Consider the following 23686-nt stretch of genomic DNA (forward strand, 5'->3'; position numbering starts at 1 on the left):
CATTGTTCACTGTTAATTCAGTTTTATTCATAATATATTAACTATATAATATATACAACCTGAAATGTTAAGAATGTAAATAAAATTAACTTTAAAATAAAATAAAATTACAATCCAATTAAGTCAAAAATCAAGCCTGGTTTCACATGGAAATATGTTGCATTACAGCAATATGTGTTTAAACCTTCATCACTAATTGTAAACAAATTATACCTGCATTACTATGTCAAAAACAATTAAAGACCTGTCCCTTTAAAAAAAAAAAAATGTATCTACTGACATGTCAGTGTATAAACGCGTACCAAGAAAAAAAGACAGTCAAAGAATAGTATTCAAAGACTTTATTCTCAAACGTGTCCCTTCATTCAACATAGTTAGAGAGGTCTAGAGGTTAGAAAATTAGCCTTCTCACAGAAGTTTCTATTTGATACCGCTGTTACTCATTGTCTGAGCTTTGCACACTCCTTTGCCAGCAACCTCAAAAGCAGCTCCCTTGTAAGTGGCCACACATTGGTCATTGGTGCGCAAGTCTGGCTGGACCTGCTCCCACACTTTCTTCTTTGGGTTCAGCTCCTTGTCAGGCTCACCTGGACCAACAGAACAAAGAGCGCTGATTAGTTTTCTTTTCCCCCAACAGCTGTAAAAAGACTGAAAATAAAAGCCGGTTTTGAAATCAACTCGGGGTATCATTAACATCCACTTCAATAGGCCAATTCATTATGAATCTAGAATGATTTTAAAGTGACTCAGTTCCATTAAAATCAAGCCGAGCCAATGCGAGATGCTCCAAAACTCAAGGACTCATGGAAACCAGATGAAGACACCTGTTTTTGCTACTACCTACAATAAGCAGACATAAATCAAACCAAAATGAATCCAAACACTTGATTTGAATGCAGACTGGGATCCTGGTTTTGTGTCTGTTCTAGTGTTGACCTTTTCACAACCACCATAACTGCTACAATCCAAACGAGACGAAAAATTCATAGAAAGATCACAGTCTGTCCCCATTACATTTAATGACAAGTTACAGATGCATGCTATGAATACAAAATAAAAACTCACGATTTAAATGAATCACAGACGTTTGCGTGGGAGAATACCAAATAATTGCACGTCAATTCATTTAAAAAAAACTGCAGAACAAAAGAAGAAAGTAGAAAAGGAAGTAAAAAATATAATATCAAACTTGTTGGCTGTAATCCCTCCCTGTAATTATTGTGTTGATATGGCCATTTTTTGTTGTAAAGGTCATTTTATGACTCCCAACAACTGGAGGAATTTGGAGAACTGCCTTATTCCTGCTACGTGCTTTGTTTTTCCATTGGGAACAACTGAGAATAACAACTGTGATTAACTGTGAAAAATAAAAAAGACTGGGACAACATTTTAGGCTTTTCAGCCAAAAGGAAACACAAGGAAGAGCTTGACATGGAGAGGTGGGAAGGTGAAAGAGACATTATTCTAACTGTGTCCTGTGCAGATGGTCCACCTCTGCACTCCACATTCACACAATTCTTGGGAATCTGTGCTCAACCATGAATGCTACATTTTTTCAAATCACTTGCATGCCAGATCCACCATATTTCACAGCTTGAGAATTAAATTTGGATTGTTTGAGGCTCCCAAAAGCAAAGAGGAATTTGCTCTTTATTTTTAATGGGAAAATAATATTAGCTAATATAGTTGAATGTAAACAACTAAAGGCTTGAATACACTGTGAAACAAATTTATATTCTGAAGAAGCATTTATTTATATAGCACTTTATACAATACAGATTGTTTCAAAGCAGCTTTACAGGGATAAACAGGAAAATAATGATTCAATGATGCAAACAGAATTCAACTCTGCTGTAAAGCAGCTCTAAAAAGACAACAGTAAACAAGAAATCAGTTTGGTTCAATAATTGTGTAAAGTTTAGTACTTATGTAACAATTTCAATTGACCCTTCTCCGGGAGTTTGATTGACAGGTGATCTAACCAATCATAACGCCGAATCTGTCTTTTATGTCTGGTAAAGCAGTCATGGGAGTAAGTTTAACGTAGGTGGACTTGAACTTTAAAAATAGTGTGTAGACGTTTTTCCACATTTGAAACAACATACCTTCTGATGTTCATTCATGTTTATTTGATGCTATAAATGAACTAGTAGGAAGAGATGATCGTTTCACGAGCCGCTTGAACTGCTGTGCTACAGCAATCTGTCATCAGCTTATTATTGCCAAACATGGACAGGAACAGACCATCTGAATCTGACATATCAAATGGCCGATCTGTAAATCAGGGCATCCGTAAAGGCCCAGATATACTCATCGCGAAGTTCTTTTCAGTTCTTCGCTTAGGGGTAAAAAGAAGTTCGAAATACGTGAGCAGCGATATACTGTTATCGAATTTCCGTTGCCGTCCACTCTGCTGAGATTCTGTCTCAACTTCGTTTTCTACTATAAAGCGGCTCTCCAGTGTGTTCATGTTTTCACTCAGACGCCTGACCTCAACGGACTGAACAGGATAAATGAACCGGAAAAGATTTCCACGTGAAAGAATATGGAGCGTAATGTACTTTCTCCGGAAAAATTCCAGAAAAACTGACTGTGAACTTCGTTTTGGCCTGATTTTGTTAGAAATTACGTCACATCAGTTTGTTCTTTGATTTCGCTTTAAGTATGTCGGGGCCTTAACGAGATGAAGACATCTTGTCGCAGGTTTGATCAATGATGCAAAAGAAGTTTGAGAGCTATGGCAAAAGTGAATACTGACAAGCTATTATATGGCTTCAGAAAACTCGGAAAAGAGTGCATGCATCGTATGGATCGATTTTATGACATTTATATGCAGTATTCTTGTCCATTTAGAGCATGACAGCTGCTGGACATTATATGCTCGTTTCATCTTCAAAAACGAGAAGTGTGAACATTTTGCCTAATGTCTACTTTTGTGTCTCATGGAAGAAAGAAACTCATCCAGCTTTCGGAGTAACATGAAGGCTAGTAAATCATAGCAGAACTTTGATTTTTGTAAGAGATATTCCTTTAATAAACCAGCATGAGGCACTCAGATGGGCTCCATGAAGCAGACTGCAGATGCCATTGGACCGCTGGACAGTAATATCGTATTTCATTGCAGTATATTTGTGTATAAATATAAAACGTTACCTGGGAAGCCCTGGACGGAAACCCTGTCTCCAGCAACGGCTCCACTCGGGGGATCCAGGATTTCAACTTTCTCTGGAGAGCTGGCACACATGACCATGGCCTGGGACAACACACCTCTCATCTTAGCAGGCTTCAGGTTGCATAGCAGTACAGCCATACGATTCTGCATCTGAATGGAGGAACCATAAGACATGGGAATCAAGTGCGATCTTCTGAAGCAGAATACTATAAATTCAATATTTAACTTAATAGTGCATGGCAGAAAGAGAAGTTATGCAATGGTCCAAAAACATCAACATACTATATAATAAGGAACAGCTGGGCAACTTCATAATAGACGAATTATTCGTTTTTATAACCAAGAACAAGGGATGCAGAACAAAACAGACCCCTAACAAAATGAATAAACTGAATACATGCAATAAGCAATCTCATTCATCTCATCTACTTCCAAATCCTGTATAAAACCAACTGTGGGCATTCATTATTATTTCAACTCTATAAATGCACAAACATACGTAAAGCAACTGTGATGTAGTCATAACCAGAGTGGGGAAACCCAACAATATTAAATGAATGAAGGAAACAGATGCGTTTTATAGGTGTAATTAGAATTTCTGACGAGCTGCTAGGAATCCCCTAAACAAATCGTAAACTTGGGGTTCTGGAAAATAAAACAAGAGACTGAGCTGTCTGCATGGAGCAGGTTTATGGACCTGCATGAATTGTGGTAGTGCAGACGTTTTATATGAAACAGTAAAACTGAAATATCCTCCTTCACAATATTCTGACACATAACACCTAATCAACAAAAGCTGCATTCTTTTATGAACAAAGATTGCTCTCAGTTACAGTACCGAGATGTACAGTGTTCAAGTTACTTCAGACTATTGCGTAACAGTCTAGTAGGGGTTTAAATATTAGCTTGATTACAAAGATTCAATTCAGATTTTTTACTGAATGATGCAATGCATCTTAATTGCACATTACATGTACTTACTATAGTAATAACAGTAAATTATGCATAATTACAAGTAACTAAGCCTAACCCTACAGTAAGTACATGAAGTTAATTAATATTACTGAGTACTTATTTGTGTAATTACACTGTAATAGCATCACCTTAAAATAAAGAGTGACCCATGTTTCTTTCAATATGCTGAAGACACAAATGTAACTGGAGGGACAATTTAATGTAATATTTTTAGTGGATTTGGTGGCTTTTTAAAATTCCACAGTCAGATCTGACAATGAAAATTCAATGCAATTAAAATAACTGGAGAAAAAACAACAACTCATAATTGCAATTACAAAACTAATTACTTAAAGGGACAGTACACTCAAAAATAAAAATTATCCCATGATTTATTCACCCTCAAGCTGTCCTAGGTGTAAATGACTTTCTTCTTTCAGGTGAACACAATCAGTAACATTAAAGGGGACCGATTATGCCCATTTTTTTACAAGATGTAATGCAAGTCTGGTGTCCACAGAATGTTTCTGTAAAGTTTCAGCTCAAAATAATTTATTATATCATGTTGTAAATGTCCATTTTTAAGTGGAAGGAAAAACATGCTGTTTTCGTGCATGTATCTTTAAATGCAAATGAGCTGCTGCTCCACACCCCGCTTTCCAGAAGAGGGCGGAGCCTGTACAACTTGTGCCTCGGATACTCTGCCAAAAACAAACAAAACATCTGTTTTGTTTGGGATTATCATCTCTATCGCGACCACACTCACGTGACATTGCAGTTCTTCGTCATCATAAAAGTTATTATTTGCATGTGTTTTAAAGCCATAACAGTTTAAACTAAAATGAGAATTTCGATATAACAGAAGGGAAGCTTGAGTTTGTTTGAACCGCGAGAGGCATCTACTCTCACCTTAGCTTACACTACTCCTGTATTCTACATTATACGTCGGGTCAGAGGTCACTCTTCCACCGGAACTCAACTGTACAGGAAGCCAGCCATCATAGTTTATAAAGTTTTAAATATGGATATTTTTCTTACAAAAACCCATTACTGTGCTTCAGACGGCCTTTATTAACCCCTTAGAGCCATACTGGATTACTTCTATGAAGAATGGATGGACTTTTTTGTGGCTTCAAATCTTGAGCCCCATTCACTACCGTTATAAAGCTTGGAAGAGCTGGGATTTTTTTTAATATAACTCCGATTGTGTTTGTCTGTAAAAAGATAGTCACACCTTGGATGGCTTGAGGGTGAGTATATCATCTTATAATTTTCATTTTTTGGGTGAACTGTCCATTTAAGGTGCTTTATAAATTTCTGGATAAATGCGATAAGTGATTTGTTTTATTGAATTGATTTCTGTAATGCTTTTAAAGGGATAGTTCACCCAAAAATGAAAATTTGATGTATATCTGCTTACCCCCAGGGCATCCAAGATGTAGGTGACTTTTTTTGATTGGTGACAAATTATGATTTTTAACTGCAACCGCTGCCGTCTGTCAGTCAAATAATAGCAGTGATTGGGAACTTGAACAATAAGAGTCGAAAAAACTTCCATAGACAAATCCAAATTAATCCCTGCGGCTCGTGACGACACATTGATGTCCTAAGACACGAAACGATCGGTTTGTGCGAGAAACCGAACAGTATTTATATAATTTTTTACCTCTAATACACCACTATGTCCAACTTCGTTCAGCTTCCGGCTAGTGAGTTCTGATCGCGCTCTGACAACGGAAGTGATGTCTCGCGCTCATTGAAGTATATGGGCGAGACATCACTTCCGTCATCACAACGCGTTTTTTGACCTCCCTAACAGGAAGCTGAACGAAGTTGGACATAGTGGTGTATTAGAGGTAAAAATTATATAAATAATGTTCGGTTTCTCGCACAAACCGATCGTTTCGTGTCTTAAGACATCAATGTGTCGTCACGAGCCGCAGGTTTTAATTTTGATTTGTCTAAGGAAGTTTTATTTACTGTTATAGTTGAAGTTCCCATCTACTGCTATTATTTGACTGACAGACGGCAGCGGTTGCAGTTAAAAATCATAATTTGCGTTCGACTGAAGAAAAAAAGTCACCTACATCTTGGATGCACTGGGGGTAAGCAGATAAACATCAAATTTTCATTTTTGGGTGAACTATCCCTTTAATTCTGATGATCCTCAAAACTAATAAACACAGGTGTTTGTCAGTGGTTAGATGTGTACCTGCTCCAGAGGGATGTGTTTGACCAGGCCACTGACGACAGTACGTGGAGCCGCTTCGCCCACATCCACCTGCTCAACGTAGAGAGAGTCGGCGTCAGGGTGCTTCTCTGCGCTGATAATGCGGCCCACTCGCAAATCCAGTCGAGACACGTCTACTTTCGCCTCTTCCTGAGGTGGCGCCGCTGGTTTCTTCTCTTTCTTCTCACCTGGACCAAAAGTGTGTCACAGAGCATTAGAAATGTGTCTTTCATTTTGTAAATCAGGACAGAACTGCTAAAATATGAATCATCAAATAACACACCATATATCTGTAAAAAGCATAAGCTGTGTATGTACTGCTATTACAGATATTGCACCAACCTCAGCACACAGTGTCATTCTGGGATTTTATTACAGTGCATGTCCACCCTGAGGAAATGTGCCTTTAGTTTGTGAGGTGTTTTTAACGCAGCTCTTTGATAGTTATTATTAGCTTGTGCATATTGTTCCCCAGGGAGCTGTTGGGACACATCTCAAGCCATGGAAATTATACAGCCTTGTCATTTCTGTTTTCAAGCTTTTCCCAAAATAGCTCTGCCAACAATGGCTTCAGTATGGCATTTGTTTCTAATCGTTCCAGTCATTTGAAAAGAGTACAACTTTATCACTGTTTCTGGACATATTGGGTAGGGGGAAACTGTTTTGGACCACCACTTAACCATGAATCATGAAATTAAAATGTCTAGTCCATACAAGTATAAGTACTGAACACAATGATACTCAGGCAGAGTTCTGAGTGTTTTCTTAGAAACAAAGTGCTATATTTAAAAAGTTTGAGGTCAGTGAGATTACTTTAATTAATAAATACTTATTCAGCAAGGATGCCTTAATTTGATCAAAAATCATAGTAAAACCCTACAGTGTTACAAAATGTTTCTATGATTTTAAAAAAAAGTATCAAAAAAATTAAGCAGCACAACCGTTTTCAACATTGATAATGATAAGAAATGTTTTGAGTATCAAATTAGCATAACAGAATGATTTTGTGACACTGAAGACTGAAGTAATGATACTGAAAATTCAGCTTTGACTACAGGAATACATTTTTGATTTTTATAGTAGCACAATATTTAATAACAACAATAATAATAATAATCGGACCCACTTTATATTAAGTGGCCTTAACTACTGTTACGTCCCCCTTTTGTCTAGGGGTGGCGGGAGAGCAACATATAGAAATAAAAAGTAATAAAAGGATATGTCCCTTCAAAAGCACAGGGCATAAATGAGAGAGAGTTGGTTCAGTCTGCACTCCCAGAACTCACACAAACACAAGGAAACTCTTCAAAAGGTTTATTTAACATAAAGTCTCTTATAACAATCAAGGATAAGCCAAAATAATAAGGATAACTAACAAGACGCTTCTAGCTTCGGGAGGGGATTAAAGCCAAAGTAACAAACAAAAGGAGCAAGCTGACTGGAGTAAGGGAGTCTAAATAACCTATCAAAACAAAACATCAAATAAACAACAAATCTCTTACCTGACTGCTTCACTAACCAAAAACAGGGGAAAACAGGGGTTAGTAAAAATAAAAAGGCACCCACCTCCCTACTGCGTCTGCAACATTAATAACGGGGGCAATTAGCATACTGCCACAACAGTGCATACAACAGGTTTCTCTTAAAGAAGCTTTCACACCAGCAAATACAACAGGTTTCTCTTAAAGAAGCTTTCACACCAGCAAATACAACAGGTTTCTCTTAAAGAAGCTTTCACACCAGCAAATACAACAGGTTTCTCTTAAAGAAATAACAGTTCTAAAAGTAACACTACTCTGTACTTACATTTAAATTAATCATTTGATACAATGCACTTATTGTGTACATACATGTTTTTACATTGTACTTATATTTTAAAAACACCTGCATGTAATTAATTTCTGTAATTACATTTATAATTACACTGTTGACCCATTAACCCTTAACCCTACCCTTAAACCTACCCATACCACCAAACCTGTCCCTAACCTTACCCGTATCCCACCTCAATAGCTGAAAATGTGTTTTGCAATTCAATATGAACCCAATAAGTACATTGTACTTATTTTTTGATGTAAGTACATAGTAGTTAAGGCCACTTAATATAAAGTGGGACCTAATAATCATAATAATTAGTTTATTGCACATAAAAATTTAAATTGTTGATAAAATCAGTTTACAGTCAAGAAGGTAAATTCTCTGAGGCCAAAATGACTCTCTTACCCTTCAAAAAGTCATTTTGGCTGTGACTGTAAACTCTTTTTATTTTATACAGACATTTGATGAATTTAAAAATGTTCATGCCAAGTTAATTTTACCTTAGATCAATTTTATCTAACATATCCCTTGTTTGATTTCTGACTTTAATACTTGAAAAAGTCACAGAGCAACAAACTGCATTTTATTTGTGGAAAGTGCCAGTAATGCTTTTCTTTCATAATTATTCACTTTCACGCAGCATTGCAAGGCGGCCTGGTTAAACCCTCTTCACTTTCTCAGAACAACTTTTAAATTCCACGTAAAGTTGTCAACAGCTGTTAAATTTGCTTATTATTCCAAACTTTTAAAGAGGAAAAATGAGTGCAGTAGACAACCCTTCACTTTTGAATGCAGACGCTGTATATAATTAATTCAATCACAGCCTTTTGTGGTTTAATAATCACACAAGGCTTTTATGATTTCTATTGTGATTTTGATTAATCACTCAGCCCTAATTTAAGTCTAGAATAAAATGCGCCAAGATTCCTCAAAGCCTTCTAAATGTGACAAGTCATTTAGCACTGCCAAGAAAGAGATATGCATGAAATACAGGTGTGGGAGAGGCTCTCGTTCACATTGAAACACAGCATTCATCGACGCTGAAGGAGAAAAATATTTGAGAATTATTAAACTGCTTTTGACATCTGGCCCACAGGAATGTCAGAGAAACACAAAAGTTAACTTGTTTTTCCTCAGCCCATAAATGCACAAAATGATCTGCGATTTGTACTTCAATATGAACAGAGCGTTCCCAAGTTGAAGGGATTTAAGCGATTTGAAATGAAAATAATTTTCAAAATAAATAACCATGAAAGGAAATCTGAATCATTTCAAATGCTCTGTTCTTTAGAGTATGAATACTTAGAAATAATACAACCAGAAGACATTATTTATTTCTGGTTTGCCTTCAGATCAGGTTGTAACCCAAATGAGTTTGACCTTCATCCACAGCTAACATTCGCTTGCGGTCTCTTCTCAAACTCTGTTCATTACACTGCATTATTTATGAGAGTAGGGTAAGCTGTGTTTAGAATGGCACTGTCCTTTAGTAAAATGTTTTTATGTGCTTATTTGTAAATCATTCACATATTCCCCAAAAATTCAATGCACCCCTAGACAAGATACAGCCTACTCTTAAAAATCAGCCATATTTATGGCCCTATGTTGTAGACACTTTCTTTGGCAACACTTAATTTTTTTTTACAGTGTCCTTGTTACATACTTTACATGTAGTTACTTAAGAAATTACTATAAATTATGCATAACTAGCCCAAACTTCTTTGCCTTTCTACTGCATAGGGAGACTATTTTTATTAGAAACCCATTTTACCAGTTGTGAAGTACCTTTTTAAATGTAAAATTACACCGTAACACCATAAAATAAAGTTCTGACTTCGCAAAACGTTTTGGATGGTGTTGAAAATGAATCGACAGAAATGCCTGGAAACTTTGCCACTGCAGAGATGAACTGTTATAAAGGAAATGTCATTTTAATAGTCTCAAAAGTATGCTTACCCTTCTTCTCAGCTTTCATCTTTTTCATGTCATCATTGTTTTTGGCTGGTGGGGTTTTTGTGGCAGGAGCAGAAGGGGCTGCTGGGGCAGGTGGCTCTGCGGCTGTCGGTTTAGATACACACTGGATGCTGGGCTCCTCTGAAGGCATGGCCACCTCATTTACTGCGAAGAACAGTTATTTTACTTCTTTATGATTAGAAAAACAATGTTTTGTTAATCCCAAATACTCACCACAAGGTGAAGGTTTCTGTTTGTGAAACAATATAGTGCCTTCAAAATAGTGCCCTCTATTTTGAAGGCACTATATTAACACTCATCTTACACTAGACAGATTTGTATCCACTCAAATACAAGAATGAGAATGTCCCTCCCCCTAATACCGCCTGCAACTAACTACGAATATAACAAGAAACAGCACAAAGTCTGGCTAACTTTTTCATATTTTACTTTTAAAATTAGTTCTGTGTTTAGGAGTTCCTGACCACCCAGCAGGCAACATTGATGTTTAAATGTGGGTGGTCACGTGTTGATGCGTTTAATTCTGGACTCAAGTTTTGAATTCTAAAAGGTACAGTATGTTTTCCAGTACAGCATCTTAGTATTTCATTATTTAAGAACATCAGCAAGAATACAGTATGTTGCATGATATTATACCTCCTCTCCTTCTTTCCATTTCAATAAGTTGTTTCTTCAGTTCCTCAATGTCCTTCTTGATCTTGGCATTCTCCACCATCAGTTTCTTCTCCTCTTTCACTGTGGCCTGCACAACTACACAAAAAACACATTTATTAGAACAGGAAACACACATCAATTCAGCAGTGACAAATAAGAATGCAGTCCCATTGAAAATATTATTAAAGGGATAGTTCACCCAAAAATGAAAATTCTGTCCGTGTATTCACGCTCAAGTATTTCTTCTGCTGAACTCAAAAGACAATATTTTGAAGAATATGGGTAACCAAAAAGGCCCAGGGACACATTGAAAATGGGGGGGGTATCTTTTCTTGTGTAATTCATAGAGGTTTGGAACAACTTGAGGGTGAATGAATTAGGTGAACTATTCCTTTAATATCTAAAAAAAATCCACTAAATCAAAGTTGTTGTGCTTTAAACAACACAAAAAGGCAATTTATTTTTTTATAAAATATATTCATTTATATTTTAAACCACAAAAGGTAACATTTTTACACCACCTTTCAAAAGTTTCAATTGGGGTCGGTAAGTTTCTTTTCATGTTTTTTAAAAGTCTATTATGCTCACCAGAGCTACATTTATTTGAAAAAATACAGTCATTTTAATATTATATTAAATTAATTTTCAGCATCATTACTCCAGTCTTCAGTGTCACATGATCCTTCAGAAATCATTCTAATATGCTGATTTGCTGCTCAAGAAACATTTATTATTGTTATCAATGTTGAAAACAGTTGTGCTGCTTCGTATTTTTTGTGGAAATCATGATACATTTATTTTCAGCATTCTTATGAACAGAAAGTTCAAAAGTACAGCATATATTTGAAAAAGAAATCTGTCTTTACATTAAATTGATCCAAAGTGACAGTATCTTTTTTGAATAAAAGTATACATTTCTTTTAAAAAAAATTCTTATTGACCTCAAGCTTTTGTGAACTAGTGTAAAAAATGTGAATTTTTTGAATTTGAATAAGAAATGTTTTGAGCATCAAATCATCATATTAGATTGATTTTGTGACACTGAAGACTGAGGTAATGATACTGAAAATTCAGCTTTGATTACAGGAATACATTTTTGAATGGCAGCGGAAGTAGGGCTTCACAATTTGAATTTTATAGAAGCACAATATTTAATAACAACAATAATAATCATAATAATTAGTTTATTGCAAATAAAAGAAGAATTGTTGAATAGAATTGTTGATAAAAATCAGTTTACAGTCAAGAAGGTAAATTCTCTGAGGCCAACATTTTTGTGGTCATTTTGGCCACAAAAGTTTGATCTTTTTGACTGTAAACTGTTTTTATTTTATACAGGCATTTGATGAATTTAAAAATTTTCATGCCAAGTTAATTTTACGTTAGATCAATTTTATCTAACATATCCCTTGTTTCATTTCTGCCTTTAATACTTGAAAAAGTCACAGAGCACCAAACTGCATTTTATTTAACTTGTGTAAAAAATTTGAATTTCTTTCTTTTTTTTTTCTTTTAATAAATCTATGATACAAGCTTGTTTCTGCCACTGAATTAAAAATAAAAAGATAATTGCAACTTTTTATACCTCACAATTCTGACTTTATAGTTTATATCTCACAATTGTGAAAAAAGAAGTCCTTGGCAGAAACAAGCTTCTATAAATCTCCATGAAAGCAAATATTATATATTTCTAGGAACTTGGCACTTGAACTACATTTTTAAAAGATTCTTTTCTCTTTCTACTTTTCATCATCACACTGTAAAACCGAACAGTGAAATTAATTAAATGAAATGAGTTCGATTTGACTCAAATAATAATGAAAGTTCATTGTACTTAATAGAAAAAGGTTGCATGAACTCAAAATTTGATTGTAGTAAGCTGAACTTAATATGATTGAGTTGCACCAGATTTCTAATTCCCAGCATGCTTTCCGTCAGACTGTATAAGGAAAATAAATGTTGAAATTAAGTGTTATTTTGTGTGTTTTTGCACAAGTTTAACATGCGGAGACATACGTTAGTGTTAATGTTGTGTAATGTTGTGATTTACATGGGGTTCTGTTATGTTAGTTTTGTAGGGTTACCATTGTGGTGAAGAGTACAGCCTGTGGTTAGGTTGAGGATGGGCTGCAAAACTTTTAAGACCACATATACTGTATGTTGTTTGATTATATACATGCAAGTATATAATAACAGTCTCTTTGATAGTTATAATAGCATGTATCATTTAACCAAGATCTGAATGTGATATGAATGTGTAAATTTACTGTATGTAATTATTAACATTATGATTGAGTTGGGTGAGGCCGAGAACTATGGTATGAAGGGATGTCGGTGACGTGATTGTTAATAAGAGACACCGGTGCACTACACTGACCTTGTTCTGCTTCCATGGCTCTCAACCCCAACCCACTTGTCACAAAAAATTTAAGTTCTACTAACTTAAAAAAATTATTTAGTTTACTTAAATGTTTTAAAGGTAATAATTTTCCTCAAATGTTTTAAATATTATTGAGCTTTACAGTGCACAAACGTCCTTTTTTTGTCACTGACCCGTGATCAACACACATGCATGCCTCATGCATCCACTTACTGGCTTTCTCCTTCAGCAGCTGGACTTGCTGCTTGAGGTATTCAATGAGCTGGTCAGCCTCCGCGGCCTTCTGTTCCAGTCTCATGAGTGAGGGTGTGTGGCCTGACATCCTGAAGAGGGATCTAACCAGGAACCTGGAAAAACAAGCCAAAGGGAAAGATCAAAAGTGGTAGGAACTCTTAGTCACTCATAAACATGCTTTAAAAAAAAAAAAAAAAAAAAAAAAAGGGACATCCTATCCCTGTTTGGGAACATGCGGCACTTGAGAGAGCATGACCTCTTTAAATGAGATCTTTCAGATCTTTGGTGCACGTAAACATGAGGTGTTTTGGCAACTTTACACGGTGCTTTAATTTGTAATTTATACCAATATGTGGCCAAGTTTCTGTCTTAATCCCCTTCCATGAAGGGGAATCATAATGAAACATCTGACACCAGCCAGATGCTTAACAATAGATCGGCTAGATGCCAAACAACATGTGAAAACCTCATCAAAGAGTACATTCTAATCTCAGCGACCCCTGTTTCGCACTCTCACTTCAATACCATTAGACCGTTTGAATCAGCTCACCAATCTCCAGGTCAAGTAAGTCAACAAAAATATTCCCGAGCAAGGAAGAGGATGGAAATCAAGCCATATGGCATCTAAATGTGTGTGTTCTCATGTCCACCATGAGACAAATACTGTTTGATTGCGTCACTGTCCCCCTGCCACCACTATAAAAGTGTTTTGATCGAGGAATCCTCTTTGGCTCCACAATGGATCAAACAGCAATTCCCATTCAGTCAAAAGACAGCTGGTGAAGGAACATGGACACATTACACGTTTGGCTTCGGCTCATCCACTGCAAAAGGACTAAGGGAATTTTTACAAGGCGTAGGAAAAGAGAAGAACACATCATAACACATAGTGCAGGGTGGTGCTGGAAAACAACAGCTGGCTCAGGATGAAAACAAAAGAGTTCAGATGAGGAAATTAGAAACACAAAAAAGCTGGAGTTGATAATATCGTGGATCAAAGTCTCTTGTTTTTGAAGTTCTTGAACTGCTTTAAATGGGCCTGTGGTGGAAGAATTTATGAGCACCATGACAGGACTGTTTTCATTTGCATAACCCCTGAAAACGAGTCCCGGGGCCGAGCCGGAGCCCAAAAACACTTCCAAAAGCATTTCCAAAAGGCTCAGTTGTCACCGTTTTCCTTGCAGCGGTGGTCATCGGCATCACATGACAGCCAATAAATGTGAATGTCAGCCATGCAACGGATATAAAACTTGTGAAACGCAACCAAAAAAACAACGGCATCTGTGAAATAAACCATGAAAACATCAGTGCTCTTGAAGACATTTAAAGCCATGTGTTACGTCCGACACCAGTGAAAGTAACACTTACAGGAGCAGCTGTCACATTCATGCAAGTCTGAATGGAGAGAAAATGACCACGCACATGTGCCACACATGAGTCAGCGTTTTCATTGGCCACCAACCCCAGCCGTATCGCAATTAAAACTTCATTATCTTCTACTCATCTTTAAAGAAACATTTTTTAACCAAAAATGGAAATTGTGTCATCATTTACTCACCCTCAAGTTGTTCCAAACCTGTATAAATTTCTTTCTGCAGAACACAAAGGAAGATATTTGGAAGAATGTTTGTAACCAAACAGATCTATGTAACAGAAACCCAAAACAAATTTTTTTTTAAATTTATATTAATTATTTTCATTTGATAGTAATTTATTACTATGATTAATATATATATATATATATATATATATATATATATATATATATATATATATATATATATATATATATATATATATTCTAACTTATTTATTAAGTTTAAGGTTTATAAAACCAACATATTAGGCCCGTTTTAAGATAATAGAACTGAAGATCTGGTTATTTTATCAACACATTTATGATGACACATATTAATGTTTACAACACCTCCATGCAGTAAGTCACTACACTGATTTGTGAATTGTAAAGTAGGACATGTTCAATTATGTTAAACAATTCATAGAACAAGATGAAGGCTATCAGTCATATCTACTTGGCCTAAGCAACACAGTATAATCATGCACTATACTTTTGTAAAATTAATTTCAATTATGTATTTTATGTATTTGGGTACACATTATTTTAAGGTGTCCATATTACAGTGTAATTATACACTTTAGTAATGAGTAATAAAGATTAACTACATGTACTTACTATAGGGTTAGGGAGTTGTTTAGGGTTAGTTACATATAATTATGCACAATTTATAGCCATTACTACTATAGTAACTGCATGTAATGTGTAACAAGTGCACTGTAAAATAAAGTGTTACTATGTATCCTAATTGAAATGGTAATTCAGTCTTTTTCAAGCCCTTCAGAACATGCATTTTTATATGTTGACTTGTTCAGGTGAATAAACCAGTTTGACAGACCATATACTTCAAGTGAAAGTGAAGGTAAGACAGAAAGCAAGTAAGAATTGTTATTTAAGAATTGTTCATTTCAAAGTACATTAGTATAAATGTTAAAATAACACACAGAGGGATATTATATATATATATTTATTTCACTTTTTAACCCTTCACAGCAGATGTCTACGCAAGGATAAACATTTAACCATAATATTTTTTATGAGTAGTGATATTCATGACTGATGACATTATTGTCTTTATATAGATACAGTGCTGACTGTCACTTCACATGTCAGTCCACACAGCACATTTGTACGTCTACAGCTCTAAAACAGAGACTTACATTTCCTAATACACTACATAGACAAATAAACAATACTCAAATTAAAACATTACTTCGTGCATTAGTACTTACATATAACTGCAACCGTATATTTCTTCGCTATTAAGCCACACGCTACACAATCTTCTCTCACCGGCGTCGTCGGATGATGACGCCACGGTCACGCGTCGTTCAGCTGTTCGCCGGCGCGGGATAAACGCGTCGCCACGCGCGTTTCAGCTGTTTACAGTCTCCGGAAGACTCCACCGATCTCTCAAAATCACAAATATATATCTGTAATATTATCAATGGACACGTGAATCAAATGGAGCAGTCTTTCGTTTCAGATAAACAGGTATGCTGCAGATTTGTAATTCACAGTTCATAGCGCCAGCAAGCATGTGTGTAAAATGAAATACTGTCAAATATTATTGGTTTAGTTTATGTTGTAATCATGTTCATGGCGAAATATTATGTTATGCTCTAAAAGGAAAAATACACGTTTTAGTGTTATTAATAATCTAGGTTCTCCTGATTTATTAACTATTGTAACTATTTATGTTGTATTTAAAAACACTAGTATCCTTACTGATTTCAGAAATGACAAAATAATGTACAAAAACCATTTCAAGTGATATAACTCTATACTGTGTGCTCCATGTCAGTGTGTTTGTTGAGCATCAGGTGAGTCATGCAGCCCCTCAGAGATGCTGAACTGGGGGCCTCCACCTTCTTCGCCTCTCCTCTTCCTCATGATGTGTGTGGCAGCAATGGACTTCCTCTCACCCCCAACTCCATCAAGATTCTGGGACGATTCCAGATCCTCAAGACCATCACCCATCCCAGACTGTGCCAATATGTGGACATCACCAGAGGGAAGCATGGTATGATGGCTTTATTGTGTTTCTCTCCAAAGACTGGCGTATCCTCATCTTCCCAAATAAGAACGGCCGGCAGTAAATAATAGTAAATACAGTTGGTTTATTTCACAGATATAACTCTCTGGCTCAATGCTGTCTAGTTCATTTGCTACTCTCGCAGAATCTTTAAAATATGCATTGGCTTTTGTCAGAAGTGCTTGTTTTAGCAATATTGTACCTTGTAAACAGTTTTGTTTCCTTCGTAAAGTTTGATCTTTGCAACGCTGTTATTAACCTGAATGGAATCAACATTGAACTGAATTGAGCTGAAAAATGACAATATAGTCAGCTACTTTAAAACCTAAATTGACGTCTTTTTATAATAGATGTACTTGCCATGTACATGGATATTTTCCTGATTATTAATGAAAAGCTGTAGGATATAAAGCGCTATGTAAATAAAGTCATCCAATCATATTAGAGCTTTTTTTTTTCTTTTTTTTGTGCAATATTTATCAGATTGTTGTCATATAATTAGCTGTCTAATGTACACCTTTTTATTTGATTTTAAAATTAAAAGAAATATGTCATGGCACTTTTTTGCAAATCATTAAAGGTTTAGTTCACCCAAAAATATTAAGTTCTAACCCTCATGTCATTCCACACCCGTAAGACCTTTGTTCATCTTCAGAACACAAATTAAGATATTTTTGATGAAATCAGAGAGGTATTTGACTCGTCCATAGACAGCAATATAATCAACACTTTCAAGGTCCAGAAAGGTACTAAAGGCATCATTAAAGGTGCCCTAGAATCAAAATTTGAATTTACCTTGGCATAGTTGAATAACAAGAGTTCAGTACATGGAAAAGACATACATTGAGTTTCAAACTCCATTGCTTCCTCCTTCTTATATAAATCTCATTTGTTTAAAAGACTTCCAGAAAACATGCAGATCTCAACATAACCCCGACTGTTACGTAACAGTCGGGATCATTAATATGTATGACCCCAATATTTGCATATGCCAGCTCATGTTCAGGGCATTACACAAGGGCAGCCAGTATTAACATCTGGATCTGTGCACAGCTGAATCATCAGACTAGGTAAGCAAGCAAGAACAACAGCGAAAAATGGCAGATGGAGCAATAATAACTGACATGATCCATGATAACATGATATTTTTAGTGATATTTGTAAATTGTCTATCTAAATGTTTCGTTAGCATGTTGCTAATGTACTGTTAAATGTGGTTAAAGTTACCATCGTTTCTTACTGTATTCACGGAGACAAGACTGTCGTTATTTTCCTTTTTTAAACACTCGCAGTCTGTATAATTCATAAACACAACTTCATTCTTTATAAATCTCTCCAACAGTGTGTAATGTTAGCTTTAGCCACGGAGCAAAACCACAAACTCATTCAGAATCAAATGTAACATCCAAATAAATACTATACTCACATGATCCGACGCATGCATGCAGCATGCATGACGAACATCTTGTAAAGATCCATTTGAGGGTTATATTAGCTGTGTGAACTTTGTAAATGCACTGTAATATAGTCGAGGCCAGGGGTGGGTGGGTGGGTGGATGGGGGGGTGTGGGAGCAGGGAGCACGCAATTTAAAGGGGCCATGCGCTGAATCGGTGCATAGTTAATGATGCTCCAAAAATAGGCAGGTAACAAAACTAATATAAAAAAAAATCTATGGGGTATTTTGAGCTGAAACTTCACAGACATATTCAGGGGACACCTTAAAGCCCCGGTATACTTCAAACAAAGTTCTTTTTCATTCTTCACTTAGGGTAAAACGAAGTTCGAAATGCATGTCCAGCTATATACTGTAAACGAACATCTGACGCCGCCCACACTGCTGCGATCGATTTTTAGATGAATATGTAAATATGTGCCATGCACTTTCTTCTCAGTAACAAAATAAACACAACAAAAATGAGAAAACAGCAAGCATTTATTATAGAAAGCATAAGAAAAACGTCTGATCATAACAGCATGGGAATGTTAGCACTAGCTCTGCAAAGTAGCACTGCAGTCACGTCACACGGCACTTTATTCAATAGATTGCTTAAAATCAAGATGCTTTGAAAAACAGGGTTAGTGCCTCAATTTTTTACAAGCACAGCTTCATTTTGTACTATAAAGCAGCTATCCAGTGTGTTCATGTTTTCATCCACGGAGATCTTACCTCAATGAATTCAACACATGAAATGACTCAAAGACGCGACCCACGCGAGTGAAGGCGGAGCCTCAGCGCACACCTCCTATTATGTTATCGTCACAGACCAATGGTAGTACGAAGGTGTTTTGCAGCTGAAGAGAACTTTTCCTGAAAGTTCGCTTTGGCAATCCGTTTCGAACCTCCAAAAAGAACACAAAACGAACTTCTTTTTGGCCTGATTTTGTTCGAAATTACGTCAGATCAGTTCATTCTTCGATTTCGTTTGAAGTATACCGACTCTTTAGACTTTTTTTTACCTTAAAGCGACGAGAATACTTTTTGTGCGCAAAAACAAAACAAAAATAATGACTTTATTTAACAATGTCTTCTCTTCCCTGTCATTATCCTTACATAGTTGACGCAGTAAGCCCAGTAAATGCTTCTGTGTTTACTCCCGAATGGCAGCTCACTATTGGCCAAATCTGATCACGTGAGCAGTACGACGGATGCGTGTGATGCTGACGCTGGCCAATAATGAGTCGGTGTTCTGAAGTCGAACCTGGAAGCGCTGGACGTGAACAATATATGAGAATTACACAGAAGAGAAGATATTGTTGAATAAAGTCATTATTTTTTTGTTTTTGCGTGAAAGAAGTATTCTTGTTGCTTCGTAAAATTAAGGTTGAACCACTGCAGTCACGTCGACTGTTTTAACGATGTTTTTAATACCTTTCTGGACCTTGAAAGTGTTGATTATATTGCTGTCTATGGATGAATTATATACCTCTCGGATTTCATCAAAAAATATCTTAATTTGTGTTCTGAATATGAACGAAGGTCTTACGGGTGTGGAACGACATGAGGGTGAGTAATAAATTACAGAATTTTCAATTTTGGGAGAACTAACCCCTTAAGTTGAAATGTTTCCTTTACCTTTTAGAGCCTCATCAAGTCTGGTTTTGTTTTCTGGTGTTCTTCCTAGTGATTTTTATCTCTGTGGTTTAATGACATTATTCATGTGGGGAATCTTTGTCCAAGAATGTTTCTTTTTATCTTTACTTGCTTTATGGCTGTTAGTTCAGTATTTATCATGCACAGTGCACTTTGTTCAATGCATGTGTGCCCTATGAGATCGATGCATGTGTATGCAAACACTTGTGTTTGAAGTCCTGTCCTAATGACATTATGCAGATTTATTAGTGTTATAACTTTCTTTCATGTTTGAGAAATGACCTTGAATGCAGGTCTTCATCTTGCTGGAGGGAATATTCATTTCTGAGGATATTGAAAAGCAGTTTATAAGATGCTCTTCTTTTAGGGAGCCAAGTTTTTTTTTCTTCATTGTGTTGATTCAACTGGGAATAGTATGCAAGAATCTTGTACGGTTATAAAACAATAGTGTTTTTAAAAAAAAAAAAAAAAAAAAAAAAAAATTAAAATGACTGCAGCATATTAAAGTATCTCAAAGTTTGGGTCTGTCCATTTTTAAAGGGTTAGTTCACCCAAAAATGAAAATAATGTCATTAATTACTCAGCCTCATGCCGTTTCACACCTGAAAGACCTTCGTTCATCTTCAGAACACAAATGAAGATATTTCTGATTAAATCCGATGGCTCAGTGAGGCCTCTATAGACAGAAATGCCATTGTAAATCTCAAGATCCATTAATGTACTAAAACATATTTAAAACAGTTCATGCGAGTTCAGTGATTCTACCTTAATATTAAAAAGCGATGAAAATACTTTTTGTGTGCCAAAAAAAACAAAATAACGACTTTTCAACAATATCTCGTGATGTCATTTCAAAACACTGCTTCGGAGCTTTACAAATTGAATCAGCGGTTCGGAGCACCAAAGTCATGTGATTTCAGCAGTTTAGCTGTTTGATAGGAGATCAAAAATATCTTAATTTGTGTTCTGAAGATGAATGAAGGTCTTACGGGTGTGGAACGACATGAGGGTGATTAATTAATGACATTATTTTCATTTTTGGGTGAACTAACCCTAATCATTCACTGATAAATCCTTGAATGCAATGTGTAGATGATTGATATTAATATTATAAATAATATTAACCTAATACGTTCAGAGAATATTTTGTCTGTGTTTGTAATCTAAGCAATACTTGCTTTAAACTCTTTGTCTTGTTATTTTGCAGAACGGCTGGTTATTGTTGCTGAGCACTATGAAAAAAGCCTAAAAGATCTTCTGAAACAGGGGAAACCAGTCAGGTAACAATCAAGTCCAACTGAAAATAATGCGCGGTTCAAATGTTTGGGGTCTTTTATTTATATTTTGGAAAGAAGTCTCACCAAGGATGCATTCAGTTGATTAGAAATAGCCAAAGCCATTACTCCAGTCTTCAGTGTCACATCAGGGTTCGTACAAGGTGCTTAAAGTGCTTAAATTTGACTTCTTGAAATTTTGAAAGTCCTGGAAAACCCTTGAAAAGGTACTTGAGAAGTGCTTGATTTATTGAAAGACTATATATGAAATTAGTATTTAATTTTATCGATAAAACAATCTTTTCACAGAAAATTAACTGTCTGGTATAGATATAGAGACATTTAGCATGGCTATGAGTGTGATATTGCTCATATAAATATCCAAGAATATGATACAGCTTTCATTCTTCAGGCCAATCATATATTTATGGGGAAAAAATGTTTGAATAAGGCAAGTGTTATCTTTGTCATAGTATCCTTTCAGTGGTTAAAGTTACCACAATCGTTGCATGTGCTGCACTTTATTTGTATCATTTTGCTTTGTTCGTTTATATTTATTTATCTATTTGCCTTTTTAGAATTTGAAAGATAATAAAGATATATTTTGATAAGTGAGATCTCTGATTGTATTCCTTGAAAAACAAAAAAGTAGTGCTTGAAAAGTCCTGGAATTTCATTTTACAGTATCTGTACGAACCCTGTCACATGATCATTCAGAAATCATTCTAAAATATGCTGATTTGCTGTTCAAGAAACATTATTATTATGTTATAATGTTAATTATGTTGTGATATATAGCTTTTATTTTGACATTATTTTAATTCAGCATTTGAAATAAAAGTAGTCAACATAAATGTCCGAACTGTTAAAAAAGAACCATGACATAACCATTCGATGCTATCACTGTACCATGGTACTGCCACAGTATTTTCTGAAAAGCATATTTGAACAGTTCATATTCTTCAGACTTCACTCAGTGACTAGTTTTATCATTTTTAATCTGTTCTATATTATCAGGTCAAAAGACCCATTGATATTTGTTGCAGAGGTTTTTTTGTTCTGAGATTCATTAGTGGTTTGCATCCTCTCATGTGGAAGCTATTGACACTATTGTCAAATTCTTCATGGAGACAGTTTTTGGGAAGCTTTTCTTTTCGTGAAAGCATTTGATCACTGTGTGTGTTGTTTTTGTTATGTGTGTTATTTTTGTATATTTTTTGAGATCAGAGTTTAAGAAAATGATGAATGTTATTAGCAGGTGTAAATTGGGCCATTGCGACAGCGGTTCACTGTCAAAGACTATTGCAGTAGATGGTATTTTACTGAGCGAATGTCACTAAAAATGACTAAAACAACCATTTTCATTCATGAGTCAGACAGCTGCCTTCTAACAATCAGTATCCTTAGAAACACTTTGAACAACTCAGAGCATCAGTGGAGAAAGGCATAAAGCTCATCATAACATCGCAATATACATCATACCAGATTTTTCATATCAACAGAAAAATATACCGGGATATCCTTCTTTTGAGTCTCTCTTGCACAGTCAGTTAATAATATGCTAAAGCGGACCAGCACGTTGACGTGATTGGTTACAAGGTAGTTTGTGACGTCACAAACACCAGCGATATCAAACTGCGGGTTTGAGACTGTCTTTGGTTTACTGCAGTTTTAAAGAGAAAAAACTCAGCAATGTTGTTGACGTATGAATTTGCACATGGTCTGTCTTAAAGCCTGTTAAAAACACAACATAGACATAAAAACAACATTAAAAAAATGATTTTCACCACAGGGGGACTTTAACTATCATTAACAAAGGTTAATAAATTGCTGTAAAAATACATTTCTCATTGGTAGATTGTTAGCTTATGCATTAACTAATGTTAACAAAAGAGACGTTATTGTAATGTGTCACCGCAGTGTCTTTCGCTTTCAGCTCTCTTTTTTTCATGCAATATCATTGAGCATATAAATAGCTGTAAAAGCAGCATTCCCAGGTAAACCAGTGGTACATTTCCAATAACTGATTGATTTTAGCAGTGACTGAACAGCTCAGACTGCTCTTGTGTCTGCCATCTACTGTCTAAATCAGACAATATAAAATAATAAAATTATTATAAAAAAATAATGGCGCTTAAATTTATTCATAGGGCATTATACAGTATTTTGCCATGTTATTTCTATTGTGTACAATTGGATTATGTCTTTTATTTGACCTCACAGAGCCTTATTCGGTCAAACATGGCATAGGTTAACTCATGTGTATATCCATAGTTACTTAAGTTTTTATAT

General features: G+C 35.6%; 2 protein-coding genes across 3 annotated transcripts in view; one reads left to right on the top strand and one right to left on the bottom strand.

The window, feature by feature from the left end:
- Positions 1-334: 334 nt before the first annotated feature.
- On the bottom strand, positions 335-16351 carry aimp1a (aminoacyl tRNA synthetase complex interacting multifunctional protein 1a). Of its 2 annotated transcripts, XM_067403708.1 has the most exons (8): positions 16225-16322; positions 14975-15008; positions 13396-13529; positions 10785-10898; positions 10131-10292; positions 6339-6544; positions 3154-3322; positions 335-587 (listed from the first exon to the last, which is right to left on the bottom strand). In XM_067403708.1, the coding sequence occupies exons 3-8, from the start codon at positions 13502-13504 to the stop codon at positions 421-423; spliced, it is 927 nt and encodes a 308-aa protein (XP_067259809.1). In that variant the 5' UTR covers positions 13505-13529; positions 14975-15008; positions 16225-16322; the 3' UTR covers positions 335-420. The 2 variants fall into 2 exon arrangements, with proteins under 2 accessions (XP_067259809.1, XP_067259808.1); XM_067403707.1 differs by lacking the exon at positions 14975-15008 and having other exon boundaries at positions 16225-16351.
- Positions 16350-23686, top strand: part of tbck (TBC1 domain containing kinase) — a 65878-nt gene continuing 58541 nt past the window's right edge. The window contains exons 1-3 of the mRNA XM_067403705.1: positions 16350-16486; positions 16797-17015; positions 21328-21400. Of these exons, the coding sequence (XP_067259806.1) occupies positions 16823-17015; positions 21328-21400 (266 nt within the window). The 5' untranslated portion in view covers positions 16350-16486; positions 16797-16822. The remainder of the gene's footprint in view (positions 16487-16796; positions 17016-21327; positions 21401-23686) is intronic.

This window comes from Chanodichthys erythropterus, chromosome 12 (assembly GCF_024489055.1).
Source record: "Chanodichthys erythropterus isolate Z2021 chromosome 12, ASM2448905v1, whole genome shotgun sequence".
Classification (NCBI taxonomy): Eukaryota; Metazoa; Chordata; class Actinopteri; order Cypriniformes; family Xenocyprididae; genus Chanodichthys; species Chanodichthys erythropterus.